This window comes from Thunnus albacares, chromosome 16, assembly GCF_914725855.1.
Source record: "Thunnus albacares chromosome 16, fThuAlb1.1, whole genome shotgun sequence".
NCBI lineage: Eukaryota > Metazoa > Chordata > Actinopteri > Scombriformes > Scombridae > Thunnus > Thunnus albacares.
This window is the reverse complement of record NC_058121.1, coordinates 26627501-26640000: the sequence shown is the minus strand read 5'-3', so window position 1 is coordinate 26640000 and position 12500 is coordinate 26627501. Positions and strand designations below refer to the sequence as shown.

Here is a 12500-nt window from a genome sequence, read left to right as displayed (position 1 = left end):
TCATACATTTTCATAACAGGAATTTGGGCTGACATTTTCAATATGTTGTTTCATATGGCGTGCAGTGCGTACATAATGGATTCATGAGCACCTGGGTGTGTGTGTGTGTGTGTGTGTGTGTGTGTGTGTGTGTGCAGGTTGGCATTTACTTGTCTCTCTCTCTGTTTATCGCCCTGCCGTACACTCGTGTTTGTGCATATTCGAGACTAATATTTTATTTTGTCTTTTCTCTCCAGCGTTTTAAACCGGACTCCGATCCACCTCATCCACGAGATCATCCTGGTGGACGACTTCAGCAACGACGGTGAGCTGCAGCCGGACGTACAAACACACACACACACACACACACACACACACACACACACACACGTTCCAGGTCTCTTCCAGGTCAGAGATAACAGAGATGAGACCTATATAACAGGTCAGAGAGAGAGATGTGTGATGTGTCCACAGCAGCTGGGTGCACAGTTACAGGATTACAGAGGAGGTGAAAAGAAAACCTCCATTCTGGGTCAAAGAGGAGACCGATGAACAGAGTCTCACCTGCAGCTGTGTCCGCTCTGCCTCCACAGAAACACAAAGTCCAGGTGAAATAAACAGAAAATATCACATATTTACCTTCAAACAATGAAACTGACAGTATTTAGATTATTTAAAATGAGGCTATATTTGTTCTTATTCTCAGAAAAACCAATAAAAAACAACAAAACCCTCAAATAAATTCATCCTACTAACAAATATCTGTGTGTCCAAACGCCTGATAGATCTTATTCTTTTGTGCTTCCATTGTTGCCTAAAAACTATTAAAAACACATCAACAAGTCACACTGTTGACTGACATGCTTTCTCATTACAATAAACATTGTATTTTATTTTGAGTCAATCACACACACACACACAAACTGTCCTGCTGCCATAAATACTCACTAGAAGACACAGAAATGTGGATTAATACACATAGATAAACATTGTTTACTTATATTATTTACTTGGGAGGCGTCTGTGGCTCGGGAGGGAGAGCAGGTCGACCGCTAATCAGCTAATCAGCCTTCGACATGCATCCTGCAGTCTGCATGTCGAAGCGTCCTCAGGGCAAGATACTGGACCTCAGATCGCTGCTGAAGGCTGCGCCGGCGGTGTGTGTGTGTGTGTGTGTGTGTGAGTGTGTGAATGTGCTTTAGAAACGCCTCGTGATGAGCAGCTTTGCATCTTGCATGGCGATGGGTGAATGTTGACATGTTTTGCATAAAGCGCTTTGAGTGGTCGAAAGACTAGAAAGGCACTTTATAAATGCAATCCATTTACTATTTACTAGAGATGTGCAGAGAGTCCAGTATTTGTATTTGTATTTGTTGAGGCAGCAAAATTATTTGTATCTGTATTTGAATAAAAGTGGAAAGTCGCTTACAAATCCTGTTTTTGTTTTTATTAGGCTTTTAATTTTAGTGAATTAAAGTGTTACAATAAGTTTATGTTTATGAATAAACTACCTTACCTCACCTCTTTGTAGACAGACCTCTAACAAACAAATATTTTTAAAAATATTTGTATGAAACAAATAAACCCACTATTTGTGCTTTGCTGAATAATGTATTTGTATTCAGGCACACCCCTACTATTTACTCCTGTTTGAGTAACTGAAGGTAACCTCAGAATATCTTTATATTCTGAACCCTTTTTTTAAACATTTATGTCTTCATTGGGAAGCAGTGAGCTTGAGGCTGAGAGACAGCGACAGAAAGTATTGAGAGATGGACTAGCACATTTCCACATATTCTTTATATTCAATACCATCACTATTTAAACTGACATCTTGCTCACATGGTGCATATTCCTGTAAATATCTTTAATTTGTATACGTGACAGCATACACACACAGTGCACAGAGAGACGGTGGAGGTAAAAGGCATCTCAGTATTTTTCCATTTTCAGCTCAGGTCCCCCAAGTGGATTAATCTGGCCATGTACTTAAGTATTTGAAGTGCTCATTATGCAGAATGACCCCCTCCAGAGAGATATAGTGTTATACATATAAAATAGAATATTCATTTTAAAAATAGATCTTTATTACAGACACATACAGGTGTAAGCAGCATTTTAAGGTTTTGTGTGGCCAAGGTGGAGCTAATTTTACCCTTTTTATAATGTTGGATGGTTAAATCTCCAATAATACATCATATTTTATAAGATGATTGTATTGTTTATGTAAATCTGCAAAGTAACTAGTTACTACAGCTGTCAAATTCATGTCATTGAGATAAAAGTATAATGTTTGCACTGAAAGGTGACATAGAAATATTAAGTGGAACATAATTGAGAACTTGAGTGCAGCACTTGAGTAAATACATGTTTACTGTCTATCAGTGGAAGCTGTTGTTCAGGAGCAGTCAGTTAAAGATTGTGTGCAAGTTAAAAGCCTTGAACACTTTTACAAGAGGAGCAATCACAGAAATTGTTCAGATCGACCGTAGTTTCAATTTTTCTTCCCACTCTTGTTCTCCTCCATATCTGCAAAGCTGACCTGGATACCATCAAAAACAATATGTCTGCACTGGTTTTTATGGCCAGAGAGTACAGCAGTGATAAGAAAAACACAAATGCAAAAAGCAAAACAAATGCCTTCGTGTACAGAGGTACAGAACTTATTGTTCCTAGAACTTTATCTGAATTACTGGAACAAAGTTTATTCATGTATGAATGTAGGATTCTCAAGTGTTTGCGTGCAATATTGGCAATATTTGAAATCAAAAGGCCTGAACTGGGAGGCAACAAGATCGACATCATAACTTCCTGTCGGGTATCTGCAGGTCTTGAAAAGTCTTAAATTAAACTTAAATAAGTTTCCTCAAAAAAGACCCCAGAAAATATAGAAAAGACATATTTTTTATTTACCAAAGTTTATTTTCTTTTGCTTGTTTAGCAGTAATGTTAGTCATAAATTATATGATACATATATATACATACCTATAAGCTAAAAGCAGGTTTGTTTGCAGTTTTTTGCAGTTTGTTTAATCCTTATTTTGGAGTTTTAGTTGGCGCCATCCGATCTGCAGCAAACAGTCACTAATGTTGGCTAATGGAGCTGAGAAGCTCATCTAATCATGATGGGCAAGTTGATCAAAAACTGAAACAACTTAATTCTGGAGTGCAGGACTTTTGTCTCCACCTTCTGGCGGTGAGAATAGTTACAAAAACGCTGGAGGCTCGGCTGTAGCCTACTCTGTCACTACTGTTGCAGATGTAAAACGGTGGATAAATTGTTTTGAGCGTCACACAACGTCCACAAAATGACTCGTTTCACTATCAGAATTTTTGATCCATTCTGTCTGACAACATTCAGAAAGTCTAGAAGAGCCGCACGATTAAATTATTTCATCCCCATTCGAGTGATCAGAGGGAAGATAGTAGGGGTGAGCCCAAATACAAATACATTATTCGGCAAAGCACAAATAGTGGGTTTTATACGAATATTTGTTTCATACAAATATTTTAAAAATGATTTGTTGGGGGTGTTCCTCAGAGATAAAGCTGAGCTTCTGACACAAGCAAAGTGCTCCCAAGGGACTCTCCATAACCTGTTGTTCCTCTTCTCCTTTCCACAAAGTCAGGTTGTAAAAAATAGGCAATAAACGAAAAGTGCAAAGCAATAATCACCTTTGAAGTTCCTCCCTACATGTTACACGCTGTGCTGTCTGTGTGTTATGGGTGTATAAATAGGTAGAGGTCTGTCTGCAGTGAGGCGATGAGTAAAGTTTTAGCTCAGTAATCAGCGCAGTCGTCTATGATTTCGGAGACTCCAGTTCAAGACCTGATGTGGGGACCTCCTTCATAAGGTAGTTTATTCATGAACACTTATTGTAACGTTTGATTTTCTAAAATTAAAAGTGTCACAAAAACAAAAACAGGATTTTTAAGCCTCTTTCCACTTTTATTCGAATACAAATACAAATACAAATAATTTTGCTGCCTCAACAAATACAGATACAAATACAAATACTGAGATCTCTGCACATCCCTAGAAGTCCCTGCCCGACATGAGATTTAAAACTCTGTATACCGTGAAATACAGAGAGAATTACTTGGAGCTGAAAGGCTTAATCAGTATTGTGTGAACTTGTTTGTTAAGGACTTTGATGTAACAGACGTTCATTTATATGTAAAAGTTCTGCACTGCAGGTTTAAATGAACAAATGATCTTTAATCGGTTAATTAATCGATCATTTTCTGACGCTTATCTGGGTCCAGGTCAAGTTAAATAAATTGATTATATCATTTGGAATTATTGTTACATACTCCTGGGAAGTACTGAAAAACGTGATAAATAATTCTTCTGGTTTTGCATCATACTTGAATACAGTGGCGGGTATCATCATGTAACAGGTTTTAAATAAATTATATTCTATCTCGTATTTAAAAAGTCTTAAATTTTACTTGCAAAATTTTACATGAAACCTTGCAGAAAGTAGATCCATGATGTGAAAGCCAACAGCTTTCAGTAAATACAGAATTTCAAGTTTGCTCCCATAACAGCAGTCGAAGCCTCCGGGGCATGTGCTGCATACTCAAGAAGAGGAAAATGCTCCTGTTTTTTTTTTTTTTTCCTCTTGGCTCCTCTTCTATCCTCTCACCACACAGCTACTCAGTTCTGTCCGCCGCCTGCACTGAGGGCTCCGGTTTGTAGTCGGTGAAACAGACGCAAGCATAAACTAGAAATAAAGCAGAGAGAGAGGAGAAAAAAAACAACAACTTTGGAGAAATTGTGGCTCGATACTACCTGCTGACAATCTCTCCAACATGCTATTATCAAAGACATCTGCTCAGTCAACAACCTGACAGCCAATCAGGACAGATGGTGCCCTTCTCTTTTGTACAGAAGTGAATATCCGAGTGAGGAAGGTTAAACAGTGCCAGATTTGGACTACGAAGAAATGATCAAAACAGATGAGGCAGCAGCAGAGAGATGCAATCATCAGCGCAGACTGATATGGAAATAAAAGATAAAATATGTACAAATGAGCTACAACATAATAAACAATGTTAACTATATTATTGGTACACAATATGTACAGTTGAAACAAGTCAACTGAACGTGTAAAAAGGCTGAAAAAACTCAAGAACTTCATTTTCTTTCCTCCCACACAGCAGTGTTTCATTTAATACCACGTAGCATATCTCGCCTTTGGCTATCATCCTAATTTCTTGCAGTGATTTATTTTTGGATGTTTTACTTAGCGTGAATTTTTTTTTTTTTTACCCGACTGACATCCTGCTTCACATCCAGTAATTGACCAGAAAGACTGTTCATTAGTATTATTCTGTTGTCATGAAGGAAATAGTTGTTAAAACCTTTCAGATCAACTAAACCTTTCATATGTTTGTTCACTGACTTTTAAATTTGTTTAACACTATTAATTATATAAATGTGTTTTTGCTTGTTTAGGCTTGGTCTCTATTTTCATCAGGTTTGTATTTGTACTGGTTGGACTGGCAGATGTTGGACATTTCAACCATTTATCCAACATTTTTTGCTTTCACTCACATACTTTTAGTTCAGTTATGCAGCAAAGAAGCATAAAAACATGAAACCATGAAAACATAAACACAATAAAAACAACAAAAAGACATTAAAAGTTCTGGTACAATACATGACAATTCAGACAATAAGGATTTATGTTAAAAACAAGGAAAACAGCAACAAGAAGGAGGAAGATGAGAATAATAAACTGTGAGGAATCAAGAGGCGGTTTATAATGTTTCAGTCATGTGATCACTGACAGGCTGGTGTTAGTGTGTCCTGTTCAGTCATAGCTGGAAGTTTATTGGTTTATTGTGACGGTGAATTAGACCGAGACATGAACCTGACTGTCAGGTCCTACCAGGACTTTGTGTTTTTGTTCTTTTGACTTCCTTGGTTTTTGTTGTTATCCTTCTGATGCCCTCAGACCTTTTCTGTTTTTAGTTGGACTTTTTGAGGGACTCTTTCATTTGTGTTTCCTGGTTTTGGTTTTCTCTGTTTCCCCTTGTGTGTGCTCCTCCTGTGTTTTTTTTGTGTCACCTGTTTGTTTACTGTAGTTCCTGTTTTATTTTGAAATATTTCCTCCTTGTGTCTGGTTACTTTACTTCCTGTGTTGGATTATTTCATGTGTCTCACCTGTGTTTCATTTGCAATCCCTGCGTATTTATAGTCCAGTTTTCAGCTTTCGTTCTGCCTTCGTACCGTGTATGTTTCCTGTGTTTATGGTCTTTGTTCCTGTTCCTAGTGTCATTTGTGATTTTTGAGTTCTTTCATTAAATATTCAGCATTGTATCCAACCTGCCTGCCGTCTCTGCATTTGGGTCCACCTGCTCCATTCACCCACCATTCAGACCCGACCTGACTGAACTCAACCCGAAGATACATTTTTGTTATTTCTTCTTATTTGGACAATTACACGTTTTTGTTCTTCAGACTCTCCCTAAACTTTGGTCACTATGTGTTAAAAGCGCTTTATCTCCCACAAAAAATTTTTCTATATTGACGCAAACATACACAAATTAAAGCTGAGACTCTGATGTAGTATCTATTATTTTATTTCACATTGAATGTGTTGAAGAGCCTGGAGAACAATAATGTGTAACTGTCCAAATACTTCCTGTCTGGACTTCATAGTTCTTTCAGCGTCGTCTCTGGCAGCTGCAGAAGTGACCTGTGGTTTACAGTTCATGTGCTTCTGTTTGGGAATCATTGTGTTAGTCATAGTGAGTAAAACTCTCTGTAACTTTCTGTCTTGTGAGAAAATTGCAGTTTTTGACTCTCTGGTCAAAAGTATACTTTTTAAAGAATTAACCCTCATAGCGTGTCAGAACACTTCCTCCTCTCCTCCGTCTGAGTCAAAGGATTTTCTTGTATTTTTTTCACAAAGAGTTTGCAGTTTGCCACTTGAAAAGAGGAGTTCAGTGGAGACGAGAGCGACCAGGCGTCCATTCTGGGTCAAAGGGCTCTGATGGAGGTTTTTAAGTCATTCAGGGCCACTAAACTTTGACAGTATGACTGAATGTTTTTTTTTTTTTCATATTTATTCTTTTCATAGCAGCTCAACTCACAGTTCACATACTTGCAGTTTTCTAAACACCACTTACAGTATCTTCCTGTTGATGTCAGTAAGAATAAAAAGTGATAAAAAAAGAATAAGATAATAAGAAATACTGTATATTCTCATATGAACTCTGGAAGATGTCTGGAGAATCAGTTGCCCTTTCATACATGTGGCACACAGCAGGAGATTATCCATCAGACCCGTTCTCACCTACTGGAAATGCTCTGTTTGGTTTAGGCGAGGAGGCGCCTTGGTAGAGCGAGCAGGAGGCAGGACATGATGCAAGAAGTATGCGTGGTCACATAGCTGGATCATAATTTGGTCATAAACAGCAGAGTCTCTTGCCGTTCCTTGAATTTGTCCGATGATTATGGTGTTGGTCCCTACCGACAGAAGTTCCCAAATCTCGTTGTCTCTCCAGTTAGACATTTTCATGTAAATGACCTTCCTCACCCTTGGAGGTTTTATGCCAGTCACATAATAGAAACGTCATCAACACGCCCACTCGCTCACTGTGAATTCCACTGTATTCACACATGGGCTCAGTTGGACATAACACAGGCTTTGCACTAGAGAGCCAGCAGGGTAAAGTCTGTTTAACCCTTTAACATCCACCCTTTTTATAGAATTTTCACCCATTTGGGACACTCAAATGGAAAAGCTTATAACAGAAGAACTGTAAGGCCATGATGCATGTGTTAGGCTTCATTTGACATCTTCTAGTTTATGGAAATGTGTTTGTTTAGCATGCGGCTAAAACACAAACAAAACTACATCAGTTCAAATAAGGCTCAAAAAAGTGTTTTTGGTCCTCGTCTATAATGAGTCATATTTGAATAACAATAATTAGGACATGCTTTATGTCAGAATCATACAGAACAACATAAACCTTCAACATCTTGTCAACCTGTATAAAATTCCAGACCTCTAGGTCTAACCTTATGGGAGCACTGGTGTCCCTGAATCTCTCCAGTTATCTCCAATTGGCCAAATTGTGCCAATGCTTTTACTCATTACTCTGTGATGTTGCCACTACCGACCTGGTGGACGTTAAGAGGTTAATGTCCGACTGATTTGGACGTTTGCGTTCTCACATACGTCCTCCAGTAATGTCCAGATAACTTTAGGGTTGCAGTGCATATGTGAAAGGGGCTCATGTCTACACTTAAAATAGAGAATATAATAGAGCTTTACTGATCACATCATCACATTATCATACAATTTATGACAACAAGATGATATAATAATATTACAATATTACAGTATGTTTAATTATCAGTAATAAATATGACAATCTCTCTAAAGATATAAAGCGTAAAAAGGGTTTAAATCTCTTGTTCTTTTGTCATTTCGAGTCATGGTTGTACTATTAAATAAGGTTATTGTTTTGAATCTGATCTTGATATTATAAGAAGAGGCAATATTTAACAATGCAATTGTTCTCAAACATGCATTAAATATTAATTTCACCTTGATAAATGACTCATATCCCAGCGGTTGTTTTTCTCTCCTTTTCTTCTTTTCAGTTTGACACTTTCCACTAGAGTATTTTTTTTTTAACAAGTATTACAGCAGACAGTTATATTTAAAATAATACTTTAATACAACTCAAAAATTCAGCAGGGAGCAGCCAGTTGGCTGAACAGCAACTAAACGTGTCTGAGTTGTCAAACTGAAAGCTTTGAATTGCTCTCTCGCTGCTGCAGAGCTTTTCAATGAGCTGCTAATTTCCCTGCAGAGTTTCTGAGAAATTATCCAGATAAATTACACAGCACACAATATTATATTCTTTTCTGTTCTTCTTTTATATTCTTATTTCATTTATGCTCTGTGTTTTTTTTTTTTTTCTTAGAAAGCGACTGCCAGCTTCTGACCAAACTGCCCAAAGTCAAATGTCTTCGCAACAACAGGAGAGAAGGTATGTCAGCACGGTCGGTCGTTGTGTTTATAAAAGACTTTATATATTTTCAACATGTCTGTGTTTACATTTGCATGTTTAATTGTCTTCATAAAACTTACTGTTGTATGTGTTTGTGTGTGGCTGCATGCAGTATGTTGTTTTTGCATGTGTGTTTACTGTATAGAATAAAAAAAAACCTTATGGCGAGAGGTCCCGAGTTCAAGTCCTGGACGAGCCCCCAAAAGGCTGGACAAAGGAGGGGAGACCACATATGAGTTATAACTAAAAATAGATTTATTGTACATAACTTAAAGATAAATGAAACTAAACGCAACCAAAAAAATCAACATAGTGGAAGCCAGAGGGGAGAGAAGGCAAATCACTGACTGCCTCCATCTTATATGGAAGCTGGGCGGTCCAGGTGAGCTGAATCCTCCTGACGACCCAACTCCACCCACCAGGCTCCTGCAGGTAGAGCACACAGGGTGCATCTCGAGTCTCTTAAATTGCATCCACGTTTCCCTCACTTGCGTCTTCTCCTTGCGTCTTAGTCCCTCCCATCGTGGATACAAGGAGAGACGCAAGGAAACCAAGCGAGGAGAGAGGAAACGAGGAAATTTTAAGAGACATGAGACGTCCTCTCCTCTGAAGCGTCATGTGAAGCGACGTCCGTTTCTGATGACGGCGACAGCTGATCACCGCTGGATCAGCTGTCAGTCGGCTTTAACAGCTGTAGAAACTTCTGATGGAGTTTGTGTCTGTACACATGTGCACTGTGCTGATACTAATAAAGGTTCACAGTTATCACCGCTAGAGCAGCTGTTTCCTCTCTGCAGCCTGTTACCTGTTTAACAAACACATTTATACTGTGTCCTGCTCAGACGCACAGGAACCATTTCTACTCACCGAATGCGTTTATACTATTTATTGATTATTTGCATCTGTATTTTTTGATAATCCTGATAGTGAATTCATTATTCAATAACCCAGAATATGATCAGGGTGTCTTCTGAACACTGGAAAATATGTATTTGGCTAAATGTTTCACTGCAAATGGAAATGATGTAACTCATATCAAACCCGACGCTCAGGAATTTTCAGCCTCACATGTGACTGAATGGAAATGACGATAAATGATGTAAAATATAAATGTGTTTAACTGTTATTATGGATCAAATTAAAGTCAGGAAGAGTCTGTCTGTCAGCAGGAAACAGTTTAATGGAGGAAATAACATCATGCAAAGAAAAATCTTTCTAAGAAATGAAGGAAGTTGTTTATGGTTCTTTTGTTGATCAGACCGACAATTAACAGATTTTTAACTATAAGATGAACCAGAAAACAAATAAAACATAAAACTTGGTCAACGATACACTTAAATTTAATCTGTAATCTGTCTCTGCTTCGGTATGAAACTGCAGTGATGCATCAGATCAGTCTGATCAGCTGCAGCGTCCAATCAATAACTGATATCCAATAAGGGGGCGTATCGGCCGGTAAAAGACTTCCGTGAAGGCCGCTCTCGTGTTTCCTCGCTCCTCGCTCCTCAGAGCAGAATACAAGACTTGGGACGGCTATCAAAATGGCGCATCAGGAACAACTTCCTGTTCAGGCGAGGAGCGAGGAGACATAAATTAAGAGAGTTGAGACGTACCCTCAGTCTGTTCAGAGAGAGTCGTCACATGGCCTTTTCAGCTCCTTAACATTTCCTTCTTCTTTCTTCTTCTTGTCATCTCTTCTTTAGCTACATATGGAAATGACTTGAAGTGAATTGAAGTGACAGGAAGTGCTACTGAAATAGAGCCCATAGAGGCAGCGAGAGAGTCATACTGTCAGACTGTCATAATAAAATGTTACAGACAAGAAAATGTTTTCCATCAGCCTAAACCAAGTATAAGAAAACTGCAAAAAATAACTACTATTTTTGTAAAATGCTAAAAAAAAACATCATCATTTATAAATAACTTGGCAAAATCATAAATGACAACCAGTAGAGAGTTAATGCCTCAGTCACACTAAATATGGATGTTGCTCCTCATTTTAATGGTTAATACAGTCATGCATCATGGCTATGCTTATCATTTTTTCATATAATCCATTTGGAGCTGCCTCCATGCTCTTAAATATAGAATGCAAATGATTGCAATACACAAATTAACATGACAGTCTGACAATGTGACGGGGTCATGAGCATTTTGGAGTATTTAAAGGTTTAGAGAAGCTTCTCTAATTCCGCTGTAGATGATCCGTATGTGCAGATGCTGCAGGTGAAAATGGTGTTTAAATGGTCTTTTCTGCCATTTAGAGCCGCAACAATTAGTCCATTAATTGATTAGTTGATCAACAGAAAAATTCTTTTGCTTCTCAAATGTGAAGATTTGCTGCTTTTCTTTGTCATATATGATAGTAAACTGAATATCTTTAGATTCTGGACGGTTGGTCAAACAGAACAAGACATCTGGATATAAAATCTCTGTCAGCTGTGGGAAATAATAACAGGTGTTTTTCACTATTTTCTGACAAATAATAGACTCAACGATTAATAGAGGAAATAATCTGCAAATCAGTTGATAATGAAAATAATCGTTAGTTGCAGCTAATGTGTGGTTATTATAATAAAACACCCTATTATGCAAGAAGTCCTTGAAAACTTCAGGTTTAAACATTTAAAGAGTTTTACAATCAAAAAAGGTCAATTTGTCTTGATTCAGGTAGACGACCTCCGATGTGGAGATGTGTATTAACAATCAGTCGACACTGGATTCAATTAAAGTGAAAATCTGCTTGCTGAGGAAGTTAAGTTACTGTCACCTGACTGACAGGGACAGAACAAACAACTGATGTGTATAAAGTCATAAAAATGTCATAATAACACCCACCCTCGGTCGGCCCTATGAGGTGAGCAACAGTCCACCATTTACCCAAAGTAAAACTCTTAACAAAGTAAAACACCTTTTAAAACACCCAAACCATGGAATTTATTAACTAAATCATACAAAACATCCATTAAATGACTATTATAAACAATTAAAATACAACAGAAACACTAAATAATATAAAATCCCAGGCTGAGAGGCAAAACCAGCAGCCCACAATCAAGAAGCTTCTCTCTCTGCAGCAGGAAGTTGGAGCATTTAACCACTTCCTTCCTGGCCTGGTGCACCTTATTGTGGACTGATTAAGTGTAAATGACTGGGGCAGAGCAATAGAAAGGAGAGGAAAAGGACAAAAAACACAAGCAACACATACACCTGTAACAAAAAATCAAGCAGCAACCTCCGAGGCTGTGAAATGAAGCCAACGCAGAAGTACCAAAAACTGCAGTTCCTTGAATGACCACTTGAGGCTCCACAAGCGAGTCAATCCCCATAGACCCCCATGTTAAAATGCCCAACTTTACAGCAGAAATAAACATGTTTACAGTCTGGTACAAACAATGGTTTTGGTCTCTGTAGATAATTTCCTCTTTCATGACAACTGTACGGGGGGTGAATTTTTTTATAACTCACCCATTTAAATTTTATTA

The 12500-nt window shown here is 38.0% G+C and overlaps 1 protein-coding gene across 3 annotated transcripts in view; it reads left to right on the top strand.

Annotated features, from left to right (window-relative positions):
* The window catches only part of galnt14 (UDP-N-acetyl-alpha-D-galactosamine:polypeptide N-acetylgalactosaminyltransferase 14 (GalNAc-T14)), a 202887-nt gene that overhangs the window by 142023 nt on the left and 48364 nt on the right, over positions 1 to 12500 (top strand). For all 3 annotated transcript variants that reach the window (XM_044329691.1, XM_044329692.1, XM_044329690.1), the window contains 2 exons: positions 237 to 304; positions 8929 to 8994. In XM_044329691.1, coding sequence (XP_044185626.1) covers positions 237 to 304; positions 8929 to 8994 — 134 coding nt within the window. The remainder of the gene's footprint in view (positions 1 to 236; positions 305 to 8928; positions 8995 to 12500) is intronic.